Source organism: Nomascus leucogenys, chromosome 7b (assembly GCF_006542625.1).
Source record: "Nomascus leucogenys isolate Asia chromosome 7b, Asia_NLE_v1, whole genome shotgun sequence".
Taxonomy (NCBI): domain Eukaryota; kingdom Metazoa; phylum Chordata; class Mammalia; order Primates; family Hylobatidae; genus Nomascus; species Nomascus leucogenys.
Window position 1 is genome coordinate 74,306,745 of NC_044387.1, and position 25,223 is coordinate 74,331,967.

The 25,223-nt window shown below is 41.6% G+C and overlaps 1 protein-coding gene and 1 pseudogene across 1 annotated transcript; both read left to right on the top strand.

The window, feature by feature from the left end:
• The first annotated feature begins 1,635 nt into the window (after positions 1 to 1,635).
• On the top strand, positions 1,636 to 2,718 carry LOC100604390 (annotated as a pseudogene).
• A 9,046-nt stretch (positions 2,719 to 11,764) lies between these two features.
• LOC101178195 (toll-like receptor 2) lies at positions 11,765 to 23,536 on the top strand. The gene is given in 3 exon segments (XM_012507922.2): positions 11,765 to 11,802; positions 22,312 to 23,063; positions 23,436 to 23,536. Coding segments are annotated over 3 exon segments (891 nt in total).
• Positions 23,537 to 25,223: the final 1,687 nt, after the last annotated feature.

Here is a 25,223-nt window from a genome sequence, read left to right on the forward strand (position 1 = left end):
GGTGAGTGATCTCATATTGGGTCTACACTGGGGATTATGCCCTCAGTGAGCTAGAGATGGGACAAGTTTAGGGACTGATTTTCTTAGAGGCAATCATTACCTGGTAATTTTCCTGTCAATTGAATTATGATCTTAGAAACAAATCCTTTTAAAAAAAAGGTCAGCTGGGTATGGTGGCTCATGCCTGTAATCCCAGCATTTTGGGAGGCCAAGGCAGGCAGATCACTTGAGGTCAGGAGTTCAAGACCAGCCTGGTCAACATGGTAAAACTCCGTCTCTACTAAAAAAAAAAAGTACAAAAATTAGCCTGGCATGGTGGTGCACACCTGTAATCTCAGCTACTTGGGAGGCAGGAGAATCACTTGAACCTGGGAGGTGGAGGTTGCAGTGAGCCGAGATTGCACCACTGCACTCTAGCCTGGGTGAAGGAACAAGACTCTGTCTCAAAAAAAAAAAAAAAAACAAAATTAAAAAAATAAAATAAAAGGTGAAGGAAAATTTTCATATTGTTTAATTTTCTGTTATAATTTTTATTCTTTGCCAATACAGCTTTGAAACTCTGTAGTTTCCTTAGTAACTCTGTAGTGTCTAAAAGTTCCTTAGTCAACTGATGTATAACTCCTCTCTTTCATGTCATTCACCCCATAATTATGTACTTTTGTCAACTATTATAATTAGTATTCATATGCCTAATGTTTTTGCGTATCTGTTGTATAGACAGGCAGCTTTGTTTCTCCACTCGATTCTTCTTTTTTGATTTTTTTTAAACCAAAGTTTATTCTTACATGTACAGCAGACTGCAAGACAATAGTTCATTCTAACTATAGGTGGCAAAAGATGTTACGGCAGGAAATGCAGAGGTTTAAATAGCAATAGAATCAAGGATCATCATCGCCTCAGTCACAAGGAATAGCTTTTTTTTTTTTTTCCAGGTTTCTTATTTATTTATTTTCAACTCTTATAAATTCAGGGGGCACATGAGCAGGTTTGTTACCTGGATATATTGTGTGGTGTTGAGGTTTGTGTTACAAATAATCTCATCACTCAGGTACTGAACATACTACTCAATATTTCGTTTTTCAACACTTAACCTCCTTCCTCCCCCCTCTAGTATCCCCACTTTCTATCGTTGCCATCTTTATGGCCATGAGCACAAAGTTTAGCTCCCATTTATAAGTGAGAACACGTGGTATTTGATTTTCAGTCTATGCATTAATTTGCTTAGGATAATACTTTTTGCCAGATTTCTTAATTCCACTTGTGGCCAGGAGTCCCTTCCCTGTGTCCTTTGCTTTTAGCTCCTCAAGTTTCTTCTGCTCCTCTTTTTGCTTCTGCGTGGAAGCCTGTCTTCCTCCTCCATCTCTTTGGCCTGTTTCTTGGTCTCTTCTTGCCACCTTTGCAGCCAGACATGGCACTTGCTGCTCTTTCCCCAGGCCCTATCACCAGAATTCATTTTTTATAAAACAAATATTCATTTGGCTCTACTTACCAACGAACTCATATCTAGCACTTACAAACATTAGGTACTGGCGGGTGGCACCGACACCTGGGGCCTGGGTCGGGGACACGCGGAGGTCAAGCCGGTGAAGGCGGCAGGAAGCTGGAGCACGATCCCAGGGGGAACAATCCTGGACCATGACTCAATAGCCACTTCGAGGAGTGACCAGCCTGCGTTTCAACCAAGATCAAAGCTGCTTTTGCTGCGCCATGGAGACAAGTGTGCGCATCTACAACGTGGAGCCCTTGATGGAGAAGGGGCATCTGGACCACGAGCAGGGGGGCAGCATGGGCTTGGTGGAGATGCTGCACCGCTGCAACCTTCTGGCCTTGGTGGGCGGTGGTAGTAGCCCCAAGTTATCAGAGATCTCAGTGCTGATCTGGGACGATGCCCAGGAGGGCAAGGACTCCAAGGAGACGATGGTGCTGGAGTTCACCTTCACCAAGCCAGTGCTTTCTGTGCGCATGTGCCATGACAAGATCGTGAATGTGCTGAAGAACCGCGTCTATGTGTACTCCTTCCCAGACAATCCTCGAAAGCCGTTTGAGTTTGATACCCGGGTCAACCCCAAGGGGCTCTGTGACCTCTGCCCCAGCCTGGAGAAGCAACTGTTAGTGTTCCCGGGACACAAGTGAGGGAGTCTGCAACTTGTGGACCTGGCGAGCACAAAGCCTGGCACCTTGTCTGCTCCATTCACCATCAATGCACATCAGAGTGACATAACCTGTGTGTCTCTAAACCAGCCAGGCACTGTAGTGGCCTCAGCCTCCCAGAAGGGTACCCTTATTTGCCTCTTTGACACACAATTCAAGGAGAAACTGGTGGAGCTGCACCGAGGCACTGACCCTGTCACCCTCTAGTGCATTAACTTCAGCCATGACTCCTCCTTCCTCTGTGTTTCCATTGATAAGGGCACCATCCATATCTTTGCTCTCAAGGATACCCGTCTCAACCGCTGCTCCGCGCTGGCTCGCCTGGGCAAGGTGGAGCCTATGATTGGGCAGTACGTGGACTCTCAGTGGAGCCTGGCGAGCTTCACTGTGCCTGCTGAGTCAGCTTGCATCTGCGCCTTATGTTGCAATACTTCCAAGAACGTCAACTCTGTCATTGCCATCTGTGTAGATGGGACCTTCCACAAATATGTCTTCATTCCTGATGGAAACTGCAACAGAGAGGCTTTCGATGTATACTTTGACATCTGTGATGATGATGACTTTTAAGGACCCTGGGAGCTGTGCTAGAGACCTGCAGTGGCAGACTGCAGAGCTGAGCCTCGGCAGTGGGGCATGCTTGGAAGCCACCAGCCAGCAAGTATTAATGGGGCCGGTGCCCACTTCCCACTCAGCAGAGCTATGTCTGTATAAAGAGCTCACTTCCCCACAGCACTTCTTGATGACTGTGCACCCCAAGGGCCAGGCCAGAGACCCAGGAAGGCAGCGATCCCTTGGGATCCCTAACCTGGAGGAAATTGCCAGGGACCCAGAGGGAGTACCCTAATCCTACCTGGGGAATTTTTAAAAGCTTCCTAGGAAGAGATGATCTCCGATGTGATGCATATGAATAAAAGCCCCTTAATGGCAAAACAAACAAACAAACAAACATCAGGTACTGTTGGTAATTTATACGTGCCATCTCAGCAAATTTTCAACCCTGTGAAGTCCATTTCAAAGAGATGATAACTTGCTCAAAATCATGCAGTTAGCTAGATGGCTCAGAATCTCTATTCATAACCTCTATACATACTGCCTTTGTTATGTTTCATGTTATCAGAAATGTTTAAAAATCACTTTGGAATGTTATTTATCACAACAAACAAAAGTTATATCATCTTAAGCTTCTAAAAGCCAATCTGAACAGTTTGACCAAATGAAAACTTAAGTTCTTAAGACGAAGACCCCATTGTACCCAACCTTACATACTCAAGGTTGATGAGGTACTGTTCCTCCTATTCTCTAGTTACTTGGTGAGGCCATCACTAATCTCAACAGATTCTGGGGGTTTGAAGGCAGTGGCCACCTGTATCAAGAAATAAAATATTGACTACAAGCAGAGCAAGTAACTGTATGACATTCCTTTTTCCCCAGGACAAATGTTTCCACTATTTTCATTCTGATTCATCAACAGTGTGATTAGACTTCCTGGTCCCACTGAAAAATGGAATTAAGTTCTCACAGTTTAAATCCTAACGCCTTTCTTCAAAATAATAGCTAACACTGAACATTTAACCAGGTTCTAGGCACTATATTCTGGATAAGAATTGTCTCCATTTAATAAATGTAAAAACTGAGTCTTGGGAAATCTGCTCAGTTATAAAGATAACATGTGGAAGAATTAAGATTTGAATCCAAGTCTGTCTGACTGCAAAACATTTGCCCTTACAAACCATGCTACATTGCTCCCATAATGTGGAGGGTGGGCATGACTGAATCGTGCTGAGCCCTGGGAATCAGTGGACATGACTTTGGATCTGAGACACGTGGGCCACAGTTGATGGCTGCCTTGAGACAATCCAGAAGCTGATTTATGGCAGTGATTCATAGTGTGTCCTTTAGAGCAGGAGTCCCCGGCCCCATGGTACTGGTCTGTAGCCTGCTAGGAACCAGGCTGCACAGCAGGATGTGAGAGGCAGGCAAGTGAGCATTACTGCCTGAGCTCTGCCTCCTGTCAAATCAGTGGCAGCATTAGATTCTCATGGGAGCATGAGCCCTATTGTGAACTTCACATGCAAGGGATCTAGGTTGTGTGCTCCTTATGAGAATCTAATGCCTCCGAAACCATTCGCCCCCCTCCCCGGTCTGTGGAACTGGTCCCTGGTGCCAAAAAGGTTGGAGACTGTTGCTTTAGAGCCAGTATAGCATATTTTAAAGATACTATATTTTAGTATTATGCAATAAATAAAAGAAAAATTGCAATGAAGAGTTCTTGCTATGTTACAGGTCAGGGATGATGATGATGGTGATGATGATGATGGTGATGACACTAGCTAACAATGATTGAATTCTTTCTTTGTGTCAAGCATTCTGTTAAGCACATTATATGCATAACCTCATTTAAACAGGAAAGAAAATCAACTGTTATTTGAATGGTATCTGGTACTTGAGCCATTACTCAATCATCATTTGACTTCCTTCTTCTACTTAAAATAGTATATGGCATTGTTTCAGGCAAGATTTGTTGTTTCTTAAAATTCTCATATGAGGCAATCATACCTGAATTGTGCAATGCATTTGGGCAATATTTGTATGAAGAAACCATGTGACAAAATGGGAACATGCACACACACATACAAAACAAACAACAACAAAAAAATAAAAATTAAGAATTCATCCTTTTCAGGAGAATCGCTTAAACCCAGGATGCAAAGGTTGCAATGAGTCGAGATCACGCTACTGCACTCCAGCCTGAGTGACACAGCGAGACTCTGTCTTAAAAACAACAACAAAAAAATTCAGCCTTTTGTATTATTTGAGTGTTTGGTTATGCTCTCATGGAATAAAAATATTATGAAGCATGAGAAGTTGGTTTATGGAGATCTAGTGAAATGCATGGCACGTGGGCTTTGAAATCAGGTGGAGGTTCCAATCCTAACTATGTTACTTGGCAAGTTTGTGAACTCTTCTGAGCCTCCTTGACTAAAATTCTGATAATACCTGCCTTATAGGCTTCTTATAGGATTAAACAAACACACTTAAAACAACCAGAAGAGATCTTAGCTCAAGATAGGGTCTCAACAGAAGTAACTGACTTCCACTCCCCAACCTTACTTTGGATTCTACCTGCCAAACTCTACAGTGTTTACTGACTTCTCCTTCCTTCACCCTCTATTCTATGTCCCATTTTTATAGTTTTGTATTTCCAAATTACTTTTATTTACTCATTTATTCAAAGGTATTTACTGAACAACTGCTATATATGAGGTACTAGAATAAGCACTGAGGAGGCAATGGTAAGCTAAACCAAACAGAATTCCTGGTTATGGCCTAGTGAGAGAGACAGGCATTAATCACACAAGCAGGAAGAAAGCTACAAGCTGAGCCATATGCTTTGAAGGAAAAGATCACATCTCTAGGCTGAAAAGTGATGGAAGTGAAGTTGGGTGGGAGCCTGAAGAGAATAAGCGTGGTCTATGATAGGTGGTGCTGGTCCTAGTGGAGGTGGTGGTGATGGTGGAATTGACGGTGATGATGGAGGTGGTAGTGATGGTGGAGTTGATGGTAGTGATGGAGGCGGTGGTGATGATGGAGGTGATGGTGATGACAAGGTGGTGGTGATGGTGGAGTTGATGGTGTGATGGTGGAGTTGATGGTGTGATGGTGATGATGGAGGTGGTGGTGATGGTGGAGCTGATGGTGGTGATGGAGGTGGTGGTGATGGTGGAGTTGATGGTGATGATAGAGGTGGTGGTGATGGTGGAGTTGTTGGTGATGATGGAGGTGGTGGTGATGGTGGAGTTGTTGGTGATGATGGAGGTGGTGGTGATGGTGGAGTTGGTGGTGGTGATGGTGGGGTTGATGGTGATGATGGAGGTGGTGGTGATGGTGGAGTTGATGGTGGTGATGGAGGTGGTGGTGGTGATGGTGGAGTTGATGGTGATGAGTTGGTAGTGATGGTGGAGTTGATGGTGGTGATGGAGGTGGTGGTGATGGTAGAGTTGATGATGGTGATCGAGGTAGTGGTGATGGTGGGGTTGATGGAAATGATGAGGTAGTGGTGATGATAAGGTGGTGGTAAAGGTGGAGTTGATGGTGATGATGAAGGTGGTGGTGATGGTGGAGTTGATGATGGTGATGGAGGTGGTGATGATGGTGGAGTCGATGGCAATGATGAGGTGGTGGTGGTGATGATAGTGGAGGTACTGGTGATGATGGAGGGAATGTGGTAGAAAGCAGCATTCACAACAGAGGGAACAGTATATTCAAAGAATCGGTAGTGGTGGAACCTCTGCATGTCTGAGAAGCTGAAGGACTAGTGTGGCTGGCATGTGGATGGTGAGAGGGAAGGAGCAGAGACCAAAAGGAAAGCAGAATCCACACCACAGACCCTGGAGGGCCTTGTAGAATATGTGAAGCATTTGGATCCTAGTCCTAAGAACGACTAGATGCCACAGAAAAGCTTAAACATGGGGTGAGGTGAGGTGATCAGATTTGCATTGTGAAAAGATCATTCTAATTCTTTGTGGTCCAATAATGGTAGCTAATAGCTACACATGGCTGCTGAACACTTGAAATATTGCTAGTTTTAGTAGAGATGTAAAATATACACTGGATTTCAAAAACTTAGTATAAAAAATGTAAAATATCTCATTAATTTAAAAATATTAATTATATCTTAAAAAAGTATTTCAGATTAAATATAATTAAAATCAATTTTAAAATTATTTTTAAAAACAATTACTAGGCCAGGCGTGATGGCTCATCCCTCTAATCCTAGCACTTTGGGAGGCTGAGGTGGTAGGATTGCTTGAGTCCAAGAGTTCGAGACCAGACTGGGAAACATAGGGAGACACTGTCTCCAATAAAACAAACAAAAAAGCTAGGTGGGTGTGGTGGGACACACCTATGGTCCCAGCTACTCGGGAGGTTAAGGCAGGAGGATCACTCGAGCCCAGGAGGTCAAGACTGCAGTGAGCCATGATCGTGCCATTGTACTCCAGTCTGGATGGCAGAGCAAGACCCTGTCTCAAAAACAAACAAACAAAACCCATTTCCCCCACTCCCCAAAAAACCAATTATCTGTTTCTTGTTAACCTTTTAAAATATAGCTATTAAAAATTAAAAATTGGGGGTGGGCACGGTGGCTCACACCTATAATCCCAGCACTTTGGAAGGCCGAGGCAGGTGAATCACTTGAGGTCAGGAGTTTGAGACCAGCCTGGCCAACATGTTGAAACCCTGTCTGTACTAAAAATACAAAAATTAGCCAGGTGTGTTGGTGGGCACCTGTAATCTCAGCTACTCTGGAGGCTGAGACAGGAGAATTGCTTGAACTCAGGACTTGGAGGTTGCAGTGAGCCAAAATCATGTCACTGCACTCCAGCCTGGGTGACAGAGTGAGACTCCATCTCAAAAAAAAAATTTAAAATTGCATATGTGGCTCCCATTGTATTTGAACTAGATGGTGCTACTCTAAGTGCAGTATGGAGAAGGTGCTACAGAGAAGGCACAGTAGAGGAGAACATTTAGGAAGTTGTTTTTGTACTCCAGGAAAGAGAGGAGAAGGTAGCTTGAACTAGGATGATGGCAGTGGGAATAAAAAGAGTTGGATGAATTCAAGGTAAAATCGGCAGGACTAAGAGCTGCAGCAGATGCCTCTGGATGGATGGTGGAGCTTCATGTTGAAATACAGAACAGCAGAAAAAGATTAGCCTTGGTGATATGGTTTGGCTCTGTGTCCTCACCCAAATCTCATCTTGAATTGTACTTCCATAATTCCCACATGTTGTGGGAGGTACCTGGTGGGAGATAATTTGAATCATGGCAGCAGTTTCCCCCGTACTGTTCTTGTGGTAGTGAATAAGTCTCATGAGATCTGATGGTTTTAGAAGGGGTTTCTGCTTTTGCATCTTCTTCATTTTCTCTTGCCGCCACCATGTAAGAAGTGCTTTTTGCCTCCTGCCATGATTCTGAGGCCTCCCCAGCCATGTGGAACTGTAAGTCCAATTAAACCTCTTTTTTTTTTTTTTCCAGTCTTGGGTATGTCTTTATCAGCAGTGTGAAAATAGACTAATATAGTAAATTGGTACCAGTAGAGTGGGGTGCTGCTGAAAAGACACCCCAAAATGTGGAAGCGACTTTGGAACTGGGTAACAGGCAGAGGTTGGAACAGTTTGGAGGGCTCAGAAGAAGACAGGAAAATGTGGTAAAGTTTGGAACTTCCTAGAGACTTGTTGAATGGCTTTGACCAAAAGCATGATAGCAATATGGACAATAAAGTCTAGGCTGAGGTAGTCTCAGATGGAGATGAGGAACTTGTTGGGAACTGGAGCAAAAGTGACTCTTGTTATGTTTTAGCAAAGAGACTGGTGGCATTTTGTCCCTGCCTTAGAGATTTGTGGAACTTTGAACTTGACAGAGATGATTTAGGGTATCTGGCAGAAGAAATTTCTAAGCAGCAAAGCATTTAAGAGGTGACTTGGGTGCTGCTAAAGGCATTCTGTTTTATAAGGGTAGCAGAGCAGAAAATTTGCAGCCTGACAATATGACAGAAAAGAAAAACCTGTTATCTGAGGAGAAATACAAGCCACTGCAGAAATTTGCATAAGTAATGAGGAGCTGAATGTTAATCCCCAAGACAATAGGGAAAATGTCTTCAGAGGTCTTCACAGCAGCCCCTCCCGTCACAGGCCCAGAGGCCTAAAAGAAAATGGTTTCGCTGGCCAGGCCCAGGGTCCCCATGCTGTGTGCAGTCTAAGGATTTGGTGCCCTGTGTCCCAGACACTCCAGCCATGACTAAAAGGAGCCAAGGTACAGCTTGGGCTGTTGCTTCAGAGGGTAGAAGCCCCAAACTGTGGCAGCTTCCACGTGATGTTGATTCTGTGGGTGCACCAAAGTCAAGAATTGAGGTTTGAGGAATCTCCACCTACATTTCAGAAGATGTATGGGAACGCCTGAATGTCCAGGAAAAAGTTTGCTGCAGGGGCAGGGCCCAGATGGAGAACATCTGCTAGTGCAGTGTGGAAGGGAAATATGGGGTTGGAGCCCTCACGCAGAGTCTCTACTGGGCACTGCCTAGTGGAGCTGTGAGAAGAGGGCCATTGTCTTCCAGATTGTAGAATGGTAGATCTGCTGACAGCTTGCATCATGCAACTGGAAAAGCCACAGACACTCAACACCAGCCCATGAAAGCAGCCAGGAGGGGAGCCATACCGTGCAAAACCACAGGGGCGGAGCTGCCTGAGGCCATGGGAACCCACCTCTTGCATCAGTGTGACCTAGATGTGAGACGTGGGGTCAAAGGAGATCATTTTGGAGCTTGAAGATGTGACTGCCTTGCTGGATTTCAGACTTGCAAGGGGCCAGTAGCCCTTTTCTTTTGGCCAATTTCTCCCATTTGGAATGGCTGTATTTACCCAATGCCTATATCCCCATTGTATATAGGAAGTAACTAACTTGCTTCTGATTTTACAGGTTCATAGGTGAAAGGGACCTGCCTTGTTTCAGATAAGACTTTGGACTGTGGACTTTTGAGTTAATGCTGAAATGAGTTAAGACTTTGGGGGAACTATTAGCTTTGAAATGTGAGGACATGAGATTTGGGGGGCCAGGGGCAGAATGATATGGTTTGGCTCTGTGTTCCACTGAAATCTCATCTTGAATTGTACTCTCATAATTCCCACATGTTGTGGGAGGGACCTGGTGGGAGATAATTTAAATCATGGGGGCAGTTTCCCCCATACTGTTCTCATGGTAGTGAATAAGTCTCATGAGATCTGATGGTTTTATCAGGGGTTTCTGCTTTTGCATCTTCCTCATTTTCTCTTGCTGCCACCAGGTAAGAAGTGCCTTTTGCCTCCTGCCATGATTCTGAGGCCTCCCCAGCCATGTGGAATTATAAGTCCAATTAAATCTCTTTTCTTTTCCAGTCTCAGGTATGTCTTTATCAGCAGTGTGAAAATGGACTAATACACCTGGCAAAAAATATTGTGAGCTCAGATTGGGACATATTGAATGTGCATGCTCTGAGACAAATGTCTCAAGTAGGCAGTTGCCTATCTAGGTCTGGAGCTCAGGTGAGATACTTGGGCAAGAGATTTAAATTGGAAAGTTATTGGGTTATGGACAGCATAAATGAAATTCATTAAGAAGAAAGCAGCCAGTGAGAAGTGGCCTTGGACCTAGACTTGGGAAATGGGGCAGGGAAGGATAACCTTGAAAAAGAGGGTTTAAAGGAAAGACTAAGTATGTGGTCATACAAGCAAAAGGAGAGAACGTTTAAGAAAGGAGTGGCCAGCTGGGTGCGGTGGCTCATGCCTGTAATCTCAGCACTTTGGGAGGCCAAGGTGGGTGAATCACCTGAGGTCAGGAGTTCCAGACCAGCCTGACCAACATGGTGAAACCCCATCTCTACTGAAAATACAAAAAATTAGCCAGGTGTGGTGGTGCATGCTTGTAATCCCAGCTACTTGGGAGCTGAGGTAGGAGAATCGCTTGAACCTGGGAGGTGGAGGTTGCAATGAGCCGATGAGCCGAGATTGTGCCACTACACTCCAGCCTAGGCGACACAGCAAGACTTTGTTTCAAAAAAAAAAAAAAAAAAAAAAAAAAAAAAAAGAAAGGAGTGGTCAATCACATCTGTTCTGAGAGGTTAAGCAACATGAGGACCAAAAAATATCTGGGGGAGTGAGCAATGCAGTGGTCTCTGGTAACCTTTGCAAGTGCTGTTTGGATGGAGTGATGGGGTGGAAGCCAGACTGGAATAGAGGGAAGACTGGGTAAAAGGAGAGGAGATAGAGACAGTAGGTACAGAAAACTCTTTAAAGGTGTTGGGCTGTTAAGTGGAGAGGGAGAGAAAGAGAAGTTTGAAGGAGACCAAAAATATTTTTTGCTGTTGTTCATTTTAAAAATAAATAGGGAAAACTTGAGCATGTGTGAATATTGGTAGGAGTGGTCTGGATAAGATGGAATAGTAGAGCACAAAAGAAAAGAGAGGGATAATAAGCAGAGCATCTAGATAACATCTACATAGGATAAGTGGGTACCCAGCATCCTTGGAGGTCCGCTGTTCTACTGTGGTAGGAGGGTGGAGGGGGTGTTTGGGTATAAGTTCAGGTGTGGGAAGTTAGAATTTCTCTAGATGGCTTTAATTTTCTCTGTGAAATAAGAGATAAAGTCATTCCTGGAAAGGATGTGAGGAGGCAGAAGCTGCTGGTAGCTGGACGAGAGTGGAGTAAGCTTGAGATTGTGTTTCAGGAATTGCAAGAGAGCTGGCTCAAGAAATGCAATAAAGTACCTGGTCTCCTCTAAGAAGGCAGGTCATAGGGTTCTTTTAGGTTTGGGGTTTTGTCACATGGGATATAAGGAAAAGAGACAGTGGTGGCTCTAGAATTTCTGTTTAGTAGAGCTTTAGAAGAAGCAATCTGATTTGGGGATAGGAAGGCTTGAAGCATCTTGTACAGTATTTTACATTAGGTATATTAAGAAAACATCAATTGTTCATATAGAAGAACAGGGAAGACTTAGGAAAATTGAGAATGAGGTAAAGCCCTCTCCTGTAACCTTGTGTTCATCAACACCACTGGAAAGAGTTTCTGGTTTTGGCAAGGGTGATATGGAGATTCTGAAGTCTGGGAGCTCTTCCAAAAGCCAGTAAGAAGGGCTGTGCACTATCTGAACTTCCCTGAAGTAGTTCATTCCAGCACACCTGGGCAGCTGGCATTCGTGTTCAGACCATCTGGTGGCCACACTCAGGATGGTTTTTTTCCCCTATAAAAAGGGATCAGATCTCTCTGTTTTGCAATTAGCAATTTGGGGGGCCAAGTATGACTCCCCATAGTATGCTATGAGAATGGGAAACCCAGGGATCTGCTGATTCTTCTGCTGTGAGCTCCGACTTGAACCAAGTGTTTGTCTGAGAAGAATGGAGGTAACAAATGGATTGGAAAGAGGAGGGATCAGTGGACTCTGATCAAGATGCAGGAGGTTTGAATGAGTCATTTTGAAGGCTTGGTAACTGTAGGTAATGACAAAGTCCAGGGCATGGCTGAAGTGGCATAGAGGAGAAGATCCCTGCAGAGGAGGAGGTAAAGGAACTGAGCAGCCAGGGTGTTGGGTAGGTCATCTGAGGGAACACTGAAGGCATTGGGTCTCCTGGAAGATCTTGAGAAGAAGAAGACTGAGCAGGTCCCAAAGTCTTCAAAAAGTAAGAGGAGTAACTAGGAGGTCAGCAGATGGTGACAGAAGTTGAAGGGCGTGAGGACAATGTGGTCCAGTGGCATGAGACTAGAGCCTCACAGGAACTGGTTTTCTTACACCATGTTGCCCAGGCTGGTCTCAAACTCTTGGCCTCAAGTGATCCCAGAGGGGCCTCCCAAAGTGCTAGGATTACAGGTCTAAGCCACCACACCGGGCCTGTTTTTAGCTAATTTTTTTTTTTTTTCTAAGACAGAATCTGGCTCTGTAACCCAGGCTGGAGTGCAGTGGCACCTTTGCTCACTTCAACCTCCATCTCCCAGGTTCAAGCGATTCTCCTGCCTCAGCCTCCTGAGTAGCTGGGATTACAGGTACCTGCCACCATGGCTGGCTAATTTTTGTATTTTCAGTAGAGATGGGGTTTCATCATGTTGGCCAGGCTGATAGGGAACTCCTGACCTCAGGTGATCCACCCGCCTTAGCCTCCCAAAGTGTTGTGATTACGCGTGTGAGCCACCGTGCCTGGCTATTTTTAGTTTTTAAAGTAACCTCCATACTGTTTTCCATAGTGGCTTTATTAATTTACATTCCTACCAGTAGTGTACAATGGTTCCCTTTTCTCCACATCCTTACCAGCTCTGATATTCTGTCTTTTTGATAAAAGCCATTCTAACTGTGTGAGATGGTATCTCATTGTGGTTTTGATTTGCATTTCTCTGATGATTCGTGATATTGAACATTTTTTCCTATACCTGTTGGCCATTTGTATATTTTCTTTTAGGAAATGTCAGCTCGTATCTTTTTTCCCATATTTTAATCAGATTTTTTTTTTTTTTTTTTTTGCTATGGAGTTGTTTGAGCTCCTTATATATTCTGGTTATTAATCCCTTGTTAAATGGATAGTTTGCAAATATTTTCTATCATTCTGTGAGTTGTCTCTTTACTTGGTTGTTTTCCTTGCTGTGTGTAAGCTTTTTAGCTTGATAAAATTCTGTTTGTTTATTTTTGCTTTGGTTGCCTGTACTTTTGAGATCTTATGTAAAAATTCTTTGCCCAGACCAATGTTCTAGAGCAGTCCCTAAAGGTTTATTCTAGAACTTTCATAGCTTCAGGTCTTAGACATAAGTCTTTAGTCCATTTTTATTTGATTGTTGTATATGGTAAGAGATGGGAGTTTAGTTTCATTCTTCCACATGTAGATATCCAGTTGTCTCAGCACCATTTATTGAAGAGACTGCGCTGTCCCCATTGTATGCTCTGGTACCTTTGTAAAAAATTAGTTGGCTGTAAATGTGTGGATTTATAGCTGGGTTCTCCATGCTGTTCCATTGGTCTATGTGTCTTTTTTATGCCAATATCATGCTGCTTTTGTTACAATGGCTTTGTAGTATATTTTGAAGCCAGATAGAGTGATGCCTCTGGCTTCATTCTTTTTGCTCAAGACTGCTTTGGCTATTCAGAGTCTTTTGTGATTCCATATAAATTTTAGGATTGTTCTTCTATTTTTGTGAAGAATGTCATTAGTCTTTTCATAAGGATTGCACTGAATCTATAAATTGCTTTGGGTAGTATTGTCATTTTAACAATATTAATTCTTTCAATCCATGAGCATGAAATATCTTTCTATTTTTTGATGTGTGTTCTCTTCAACTTCTTTTTCCAGTGTGTTATAATTTTCCTTGTATGGATAAATGAAATTACTTTCTTGATTTCTTTTTCAGATTGTTCACTGTTAGTATATATAAATGCTACTGATTTTTTTTTTTATACGGGGCCTGGCTCTGTTGCCTAGAATGGAGGGCAGTGGTGCGATCTCAGCTCACTGCAACCTCCACATCTGGGGATCGTGATCCTCTCACTTCAGCCTCCCAAGTAGCTGCAGGTGCACGCCACCATCGCCAGGTAATTTTTGTATTTTTTTGGTATAGACAGGGTTTCACCATGTTTCCCAGGCTGGTTTTGAACTCCTGAGCTCAAGCCATTTGCCTGCCTCTGCCTCCCAAAGTGCTGGGATTACGAAGTCAGCTACTGTGCCCAGCACTACTGATTTTTTTATTTTGTATCCTGCAATTTTACTGAATTTGTTCATTAGTTCTAATAGCTTTGTGTGTGTGTGTGTGAAGTATTTAGGTTTTTCCTAAATATAAGATTGTGTCATCTGTGTACAAGCCTGATTTGATTTCTTCCTTTCCAACTTGGGTGCCCTTGATTTCTTTCTCTTGTCTAATTGCTCTCACCAGTACTTCCAGTATTATGTTGAATAAAAGTGGTCAAAGTGGGTATCCATGTCTTGTTCCAGGTCTTAGAGAGAAGACTTTCCATTTTTCCCCATTCAGTATGATATTGGCTGTGGTTTGTCATATACGGTGAGGTATATTCCTTCTACACCTAGTTCATTGAGGGTTTTTTATCATAAAATAATGTTGAATTTTATCAAATGCTTTTTCAGCATCTGTTAAAAAGATCATATGGTTTTTGTTCTTGGTTCTGTTAATGTGACAAATCACATATATTGATTTGCTTATGTTGAACCATTCTTGCATCCCTTGGACAAATCCCACTTGGTCATAGTGAATGATCTTTTTAATGTGCTGTTGGATTCAGTTTGCTAGTATTTTGTTAAGGATTTTTGTGTCTGTGTTCATCAGTGATATTGGCCTGTAGTTCTCTTTTTGTTGTTGTTGTGTCTTTGTCTGGTTTGGGCCTCAGGACAATGCTGGTTTTGTAGAATGAGTCTAGAAGAATTCCCTCCTTGTCAATTGTTTTTGAGGAGTTTGACTAGAATTGGTATTAGTTCTTTAAATATTTGGTAGAATTTAGCAGTGAAGCCATCAGGTCCTGGTGTTTTCTTTGAGAGAAACTTTTTATTATGACTTTGATCTCATTACTTGTTATTGGTTTATTGAGGTATTCTATGTATTCACAATTCAGTCTTGGTAGGTTGCATGTGTCTAGGAATTTGTCCATTTCTTCTAGGTTTTTCAATTTATTGGTGTATAATTGTTCATACTAGTCTTTAATGATTCTTTGTATTCTGTGATATCAGTTGTAATGCCTCCCTTTTCATTTGTAATTTTATTTATTTATTTCTTCTTTTTTTCTTAGTCTAGCTAAAGGTTTGTTGATTTTATCTTTTTCAAAAAGCCAACTTTTTGTTTTGTTGGTCTTCTGTATGGTTTTTTTAGTCTCAATATCATTTATTTCTATGATCTTTATTATTTCTTTCCTTCTATTAATTTTTGGTTGGTGTAGGCTGGGTGCAGTGGCTCACACCTGTAATCCCAGCAGTTTGGGAGGCTGAGGTGGGTGGATCACAAGGTCAAGAGATTGAGACCATCCTGGCTAACAAGATGAAACCCCGTCTCTACTAAAAATACAAAAAATTAGCTGGGCGTGGTGGCGGGCGCCTGTAGTCCCAGCTACTAGGGAAGCTGAGGCAGGAGAATGGTGTGAACCTGGGAGGTGGAGCTTGCAGTGAGCCAAGATCGTGCCACTGCACTTCAGCCTGGGTGACAGAGCGAGACTCTGTGTCAAAAAAAAAAAAAAAAAAATTTTTTTTTTGGTTGGTGTGATGGTTAAGACCGCGTGTCAACTTGATTGGATTGAAGGATGCAAAATATTGATCCTGGGTGTGTTGTGAGGGTGTTGTCAAAAGAGATTAACATTTGAGTCAGTGGACTGGGAAAGGCAGACCCATCCTTAATCTGGGTGGGCACAATCTAATCAGCTGCCAGTGGGCTAGAATATAAGCAGGCAGAAAAATATGAAAAAGAGAGACTGGCCTAGCCTCTCAGCCTACATCTTTCTCCTGTGCTGGATGTTTCCTGCCTTCTAACATTGGACTCCAAGTTCTTCAGTTTTGGAACTCAGACTGGCTCTCCTTGCTCCTCAGCCTGCAGACAGCCTATTGTGGGACCTTGTGATCATATGAGTTAAAACTTACTAAACTTCCCTTTATATATATATATATAGGGAAGATTTTTATATATATATATATATATATAAAGGGAATATATATATAAAGGGACTATATATATATATATAAAGGGAATATATATATATAAAGGGACTATATATATATAAAGGAAATATATACATAAAGGGACTATACATAAAGGGAATATATATATATAAAGGGAAGTTTATATATATATACATATATAAAGGGAAGTTTATACATATATACATATATAAAGGGAAGTTTATATATATCTATAAAGGGAAGTTTATATATATGTTATATATATATTCCATTACTTTTGTCCCTCTAGAGAACCCTAATACAGTTGGTTCTTGCTTTTCTAGTTCCTTGAAGTGCATCATTAGGTAAGTTTATTTGATGTATTTTTACTTTCTTGATGTAGACATTTATTGATATAAACCTCCTTCTTAGTATTGCTTTTGCTGTATCTTATAGATTTGGGTATGTTATTTTCCATTTTTATTTATTTCAAGAAATTTTAATTTTTTCTTCTTAATTTCTTCATTGACCCATTGGTCATTCAGGAGCATGTTGTTTCATTTTTATGGGTATGTGTAGTTTCCAAGATTTCTCTTGTTATCGACTTCTAGCTTTATTCCATTATGGTCAAAATATTTGATATGATTTCTTCTTTTTTGAGTTTGTTGAGACTTGTTTTGTGGGCTAAAATATGGTAGACTCTGGAGAATGTTCCATGTGCTGATTCAAAAGAATGTGCATTCTGCAGCAGTTGGGTGAAATGCTCTGCAAATGTCAGTTAGGTCTATTTGGTCTAGTGTGTGGTTTAATTCTGATGTTTCCTTGTTGATCTGCTGTCTGCATGACTTGTCCATTGAAGTCCCTTACTATTACTGTATTGCAGTCTATGTCTCCCTTGAGCTCTATTAGTGTTTGCCTTATATACTTTGGTGCTCTGCTGTTGGGTGCATAGATATTTATAATTGTTATAGCCTCTTGCAAATGGACCCCTTTATTATTATATAGTGACCTTCTTTGGCTCTTTTTATAGTTTTTTACTTTATTTTATCTGACATAAGTATAGCTACTTCTGTTTTTTTGTTTGTTTTTACTTGCATGGAATATCATTTTTCATCACTTCACTTTCAATTTCTGTGGGTTTTTATAGATGAGGTGGGTTTCTTATAGCTGGATCTTGTTTCATTATCCAGCCATTTTATGTCTTTTAATTGAAGAATTAAATCCATTTACATTTAGTGTTATTATTGATAAGGGCTTACTACTGCTATTTTGTTGCTTGTGTTCTCCTTTTTAAACTCCTTTCTTACTGTCTTCCTTTGTGGTTAAATGATTGTTTTGGTAGTATGTTTTAATTTGTTGCTTTCTATTTTTAGTGTATCTATTATAGGTTTTTGCATTGTGGTCACCATGAGGCTTACAAAAAAAATGTCTTATAGAGATAACAAGTTATTTTAAAGAGATGACAATTTATCTTAGATCAGAAAAAAGAACAGAAACAAAGAACAAACTTAAAAAACAAAAAACCCTCTATACTTTGACTCCACATTTTGACTTTTCTTTTCTCAGTTTATATATTTTTATACTGTCTGTCTCTTAATAAGTTGCTATAGCTATTATTGTTTTTCATATAGTTGCCTTATAGGTTTCCTACTAGAGTTTTGAGTGGACTGCATACCATAATTACAGCACTGGAGTATTCTAGGGTTATCTTTGTACTAGTGGGTTTTATACCTTCAAATGTTTTCTTTTTGCATGTTAGTGGTTTTTTTCTTGCAAATTGAAGAACTCCCTTTAGCATTTCTTGTAAGACAGGTCTGGTGATTGTGAATTCTCTTAGCTTTTGTTTGTGTGGGAAGAGTAATTTCTCTTTCATATTTGAAGAATAGCTTTTCCAAATATAGTATTCTTGGGTGGCAGGGTTTTTTCAGAACATTGAAAATGTTGTCGCACACCCTCCTGGCCTGTATGGTTTTCGTTGATAAGTCTATTGCCAGATGAATTGGAGTTTCTTTGTATGTTACTTGCTTCTTTTCTCTTTTAGGATCCTCTCTTTATCCTTGACATTTGGGAGTTTGCTTATTTTATGCCTTGATGTAGTCTTATTTGGGATGAATCTGTTTGGTATTCTCTGACCTTCTTCTACGTGGATATTTATATCTTTCTCAATTTTTGGAAAGCTTTCTGTTACTATTTATTTGAATAAGCTTTCCATCCCTTGCTCTTGCTCAACTACCTCTTGAACAACAACAGCAACAACAACAATAAATTTTAGATTTGGTCATTTCCATGTATTTTAGGTAATCTTTCTTCCTGTTCAATCTTTTTTCTCTTTTGACTGTGTGATACTGAATAGCCTATCTTCAAGCCAACTGATTCCTTCCTTTGCTTGATCTATTCTGCTCCTGAGACCCTCTAATAAATTTTTCATTTCAGCAAATGTTTTCTCAGTTCCAAGATTTATTTGATTTTTAAAATTATTATTTCAATCTCTTTGTTAAATTTCTGGGAAATTTCTGAATTGCTTTTCTGTGTTATCCTGAAGGCCACTGAGTTTCCTTAAAATTGCTATTTTGAATTATTTGTCAGAGAGCTCATGTATTGCCATCTTCTTAGGGCCTGTCATGGGTATCTTGCTTTGTCCAGTTAGGGAGGTTTTGGTTCCCTATTTGCTGTTGTTTCTTGTGGATATATCTCTATGTCTTTGCATTGAAGGATTTGTTATTTATTCCAGTCTTTTCTGGCTTGTTTTGGTTTTTATTTGGTGTATTTGCCTAGAGATTCCTTGTAATTTACTTGTTAATTTCTTATTTCCCGCACCACTAAGTTGCCACCTCCTTTTTGGTGCTAGATGATGCCTTAAGCACAGGTTTGCCTCAGCTCTAGCAAGGAATCAGAGTGCTGCGAGTCTCAAATGGAAGAAGTCCCAGTGAGGATATCTTGCCAGTTTGGGAAGGCTGGCTGGAGGTTCATGCCCAAGGGACCTGTGGAAGGTACTTCCTAAAGCTGGTGCTGCTAAACAGTCACTCTGATTTGGCATCTCCTTTGGCTTAATTACAGAGCAGAGTTTCCAGGGCTGGGCAAGGTAGTCCCACCTCTCACCTTGACTTTTGCTGTTTGCAGGGATATTTCTCTCTTCAGGCACTTGTGATGCTTTCTGTGGGTTGAGGCAGGTACAGGTCCCCTGCCAGGGAACCGAAGGTGATGGAGAAGCTGCTTGTCTACCTCTATCTCACTTTTTCCAGGGTAGAAACTATGAGTTGGGAGGAATTTTCCCCATGCTTCATGACAGGCAGATTGTGGGGAGGGGCATTGTGGATGTGGAAATCTGATTCTCTTAGTCTATTCCAGGCTTTTTCACTTGTCTGTGGCCCCAGGAACTGACTCATCCTCATATTTGAGTTCTGGGATATTGCTGGTGATAATATCTGCACTGTCTATTTGTTTTGAGTTTTCTGTGGACAGGGAAATGAAGCCAGTATGCCACCATTTTGGAACTGAAATTCTCCAAAGTATACATTTTAAGTCGCTATGATAAGCGACTCTCATAGGCCAAATTCTTTTAAACATGACAAGTCTTAAAAAATCAAGTATCCACCAATTCTTTAACACAAAATATTAATATAAATGCTAATTATACATCTTCCAGAGGTTGCACCTAGAAACTTTTTGGAGTAAGTAAGACTGTCCATCTAATTGCCCAATAGGACAGAAACCTTGCAGGCTTTGAAAGATTCTTACACACCCATAGGAAACGATTACATCATTGTTATGTAATTTGGGGAATTCCTTCTTAGGTACTTGGCCAGCAATATTGGCTGAGAAGCTGACAGTACTCTTGTCTGTGACTCTGACCAGTACACACTGAGCTCTAATTATACTTAATGATAGGAACTGAATGAAAAGAAAACAGTGGTTACACAGCTTATATTCCTGACTTTGAATCATATCATGACTCATTGTTTTTCCATCTACATGGAGTTGGCAACCCCTACACAGACTGGCATACCACAAAGTTGGATTCAGCAGTTATTTGGCTAAGATATATATATAGATATATAGATATATATCTAGAGAGAGAGAGAGAGAGAGATTGAGAGAGATGGAGTCTCACTCTGTCTTGCCCAGACTGGAGTACAGTGGCACAATCTCAGCTCACTGCAGCCTGTGCCTCTTAGGTTCAGGCGATTCTCCTGTCTCAGCCTCCCAAGTAGCTGGGAATACAGGTGGGCACTGCCATATCCGGCTAATTTTGTATTTTTAATAGAGATGGGGTTTTACCATGTTGGCCAGGCTGGTTTCAAACTCCTGACCTCAGGTGATCCACCTGCCTTGGCTTCCCAAAGTGTTGGGATTACAGGCGTGAGCCAGGCTAAGATATTTTAGTACATTTTTCAAGGTGCTCCAAATAAGTTAGAACTTGATAAAATTCTGCCTTCTTTTCATATTCTTCTCTGAAGTGGTCTGAAAAGCCATATAACCCTTATATATATTAAAATGATACCAGTCACTCATGGTTTTGCTTGACTACGTGGGTGAAAATAGTGCACTATATTTCTTCATTCCCATCTTTAAATGAAGTCAGCTTTTGTGTGGTGGAGGCAAGATGTCAGTCAAGACAAGGGGCCTGGTCTAGGCTTCTTCCCCCTGAAGTCTTGTCTCTGCAATGGCCACTTCAGATGTTTATACACCTATCCTCCAGGTCTAGCCCATATTCTGAAAAGGCAAGGCAATCCACCACTCAACAAGTATTCATTGAGTGCCAGCCATGTTATTGGGGATGAGAATAGTTCAGTGCATAAAAGAAAACAAAATCCCTGACCCCATGGGATTTACATCCAGTCATACTTAGCAGATGTGTGTGAATCTGGAAGCACCTTTTCTATAGCCTGATAGAATTCTTACAACAGGTGAAAACTACTTGCCTTGTCTTTGGGAGCCTTGTGCATTTGGATCTATCCCTTAACAACTAACCTTGTCTATCATCCTCACAGTCTGGCCCTTTACTTCTGGGATAGTCCATCAGAGACTTGAGGAAAAGTTTCTTTCTCTCTTTTTCCATTTTCCCAAATTTAAATTCATGAAATATATATAAGTTCTCTAAATTAAAAACAACAGGATATTTTACCAACTTTCTGTTCTGAACTAACTTAAAATTTATGTTTCCAATCCCCAGAGATATGAACTAAAAAGCCTGAAATAAATGTAGATCAGTCACTTGAGCTGACGTATGAAGCAGTAACTTTACTCTGAGAGGTTTTGGTTGATCTTTCAAGTTTCTAAAAGTATTTGGAAGTGGGAAACACCGTTCTTCATATGAGATAAAAGGAAGAAAAAAGGACCTTACAGTCAGGCTCATTGTGAAAAAACTAATATTAAGATAAGCTGAAGAAATCAAACGAGAGTATTTGCAAATCACTTGTTGGAGGTAAAGCTGGAAGCCTGTGTAGTTCAGGAAAATAGAAGATGAGATGGCTGAGATCCCATGAACAGACCAGGTCCAATAGAAACTATAATAACAACAGAGCTCAGCTACAGGAATTTTCAATGATGACAAAATTTTAAAGACATGCCTCTACTTTTGTATTGACTAAAGATCTTCAGGTTGAAAGTGTCAAGATCTGCTTAATAGCATATCCTCTGTTGCAACATTCAAAATCATCAGGATACTTAGATCTCAGTGAAAAATTGATGGTTGAAGAATAATTGAAGTATTCAGTCCATAAGGAAGCCTGAAGCTCCCTATACACCTTGAATTTCATGCTAAATAATCTACAAGTTCTGGAAAATGCTGCCTACTCTAGAAAAACTGACTAACCTTGATCTTGGTCAGCATATACTTGGTTCTTTACATATCACTTATCAGTGGTCAGAAAGGGAAGAATACTTAAACTTATCCAACACAAAAATTCACAATTTAACCAATTGTTTCCCAGACATGAGGCTTACTAGATGTGAGCCTTGTAAACTTTTATTTAGCTGCAACTTAAAGAACTTTACATTTTCAGATATGTGTTGAAGACCCTACCAGATGCTTTCTTCCTCTTTGAGAAGAAGCAGGAAAAGAAAACTTTCTCTAAAGGGCAACTTGACTCTTTTCACACCCTGAAGACCTTGGAAGCTGGTGGCAATAACTTCATTTGCTCCTGCGAATTCCTCTCCTTCACTCAGGAGCAGCAAGCACTGGCCAAAGTTCTTATCGGTTGGCCAGCAAACTACCTGTGTGGCTCTCCATCTCACGTGTGTGGCCAACAGGTTCAGGACGTCCGCCTCTTGGTGTCGGAGTGCCACAGGGTGGCACTGGTGTCTGGCATGTGCTGTGCCCTGTTCCTGCTGATCCTGCCCACGGGGGTCCTGTGCCACCATTTCCACGGCCTGTGGTACATGAAAATGATGTGGGCCTGGCTCCAGGCCAAAAGGAAGCCCAGGAAAGCTTGCAGCAGGGACATCTGTTATGATGCATTTGTTTCTTACAGTGAGTGGGATGCCTACTGGGTGGAGAACCTTATGGTCCAGGAGCTGGAGAACTTCAATCCCCCCTTCAAGTTGTGTCTTCATAAGCGGGACTTCATTCCTGGCAAGTGGATCATTGACAATATCATTGACTCCATTGAAAAGAGCCACAAAACTGTCTTTGTGCTTTCTGAAAACTTTGTGAAGAGTGAGTGGTGCAAGAATGAACTGGACTTCTCCCATTTCCGTCTTTTTGATGAGAACAATGATGCTGCCATTCTCATTCTTCTGGAGCCCATTGAGAAGCCATTTGTCTTAGTCAATTTGGGCTGCTATAGCAAAAATGCCAATAGACTGGGTAGTTTATAGATAACAGAAATTCATTTCTCACAGATCTAGAGGCTGGGAAGTCCAAGATCAAGGTGTTGGCAGATTTGGTATCTGGTGAGGAACTCTTCCAGGCTCAAAGATAGCTGTCTTCTCACTGTGTTCTTACATGGTGGAAGGGGTGAGGGAGCTCTCTGAAGTTTCTTTTGTGAGGGAACTAATCCCATTCGTGAAGCTTCTGCCCTCATGACCTAATCACTCATCAAAGGGCCCAACTCCAGTGCCTCACATTGGGGGTTAGGATTTCAACAGATGAATTTCAGAGGAACACAGGCCTTCAGTCCATGGCTAGGATCATTCCCCAGCACTTCCGTTAAGCTGCAGAAGATAATTAACACCTAGACCTGCCTGGAGTGGCCACTAATGAAGCTCAGCAGGAAGGGTTTTAGTTAAAGAAAACTCCTAGTTTTTAGTTCAACCATTGTGGAAGACAGTGTGGTGATTCCTCAAGGATCTAGAACTAGAAATACCATTTGACCCAGCCATCCCATTACTGGGTATATACCCAAAGGATTATAAATCATGCTACTATAAAGACACATGTACACGTATGTTTACTGCGGCACTATTCACAATAGCAAAGACTTGGAACCAACCCAAATGTCCATCAATGATAGACTGGATTAAGAAAATGTGGCATATATACACCATGGAATACTACACAGCTATAAAAAAGGATGAGGTTGCCGGGCGCGGTGGCTCATGCCTGTAATCCCAGCACTTTGGGAGGCTGAGGCGGGCGGAGCACGAGGTCAGGAGATAGAGACCACGGTGAAACCCCGTCTCTACTAAAAATACAAAACAAAAATTAGCTGGGCGTGGTGGCGGGCGCCTGTAGTCCCAGCTACTCAGAGAAGCTGAGGCAGGAGAATGGCGGGAACCCGGGAGGCGGAGCTTGCAGTGAGCTGAGATCGCGCCACTGCACTCCAGCCTGGGTGACAGAGCAAGACTCTGTCTCAAAAAAAAAAAACAAAAACAAAAACAAACAAAGGATGAGTTCATGTCCTTTGTAGGGACATGGATGACGCTGGAAACCGTCATTATGAGCAAACTATCACAAGGACAGAAAACCAAACACCGCATGTTCTCACTCATAGGTGGGAATTGTTCAAATCCCACTTGGACACAGGGTGGGGAACATCACACACCAGGGCCTGACATGGGGTGGGGGGAGGGGAGAGGGATAGCATTAGGAGAAATACCTAATGTAAATGACGAGTTAATGGGTGCAGCACACCAACATGGCACATGTATACATATGTAACAAACCTGCACGTTGTGCACATGTACCCTAAAACTTAAAGTATAATAATAATAAAAAATAAAACATATTAAAGAAAAATGAGCTTGGGAGTCATCGTGCCTCCTGCTCCCTTCCCCTGCCCCCAGCCCCACTTCTGGCTGGGACCTTTGAAGAGTGCAGTTCCCTTTTCCCCCATAATTCATTCTGTCCATCTACTCATTCCAGCACACTTTTTGATCTGATTTCTATGGCTCAGCTCCAAGGTGCTTGCCTCAGTCCCCGGGGCCGCAGGAGCCCACAAAAAAAAAAAAAAAAAAAAAAAAGAAAACTCCTAGTTTTTAAAAGGGAAATATATACAACATGAAATATTCTCAGTTTTCAGAATTTGGTTCTATGTTAACTTAGAACTTTACTACTATTATTTTGCATAGATAGTATTTTTGAAATGTCTTAAAAAATTACAGACATATTGACATCTGTTCAGAGTAAAAAAATGTTGAAGAATGTATGTTCATGTATAAAGATCTGTAAAATAATGCAGGATTTATGGCATATTTTCATTAATTGGTTTTTGGTGGATGAGTTTCTTATTATTTCATCTGACAATTACAAAATACTTTAAGTGAAAAAGACATAGACTGTGTGTTTCGTTTTGTTTTTTCGAAACAGAGTCTCACTCTTATCTCCCAGCCTCAACCCCCTGGACTCAAATGATCCTCCCACTTCAGCCTCCTGAGTAGCTGGGGTTACAGCAACAAACCACCATGCCTGGCTAATTTTTGAATTTTTGTAGAGATGGGGGTCTCCCTATTTTGCCCAGGCTGGTCTCAAACTCCT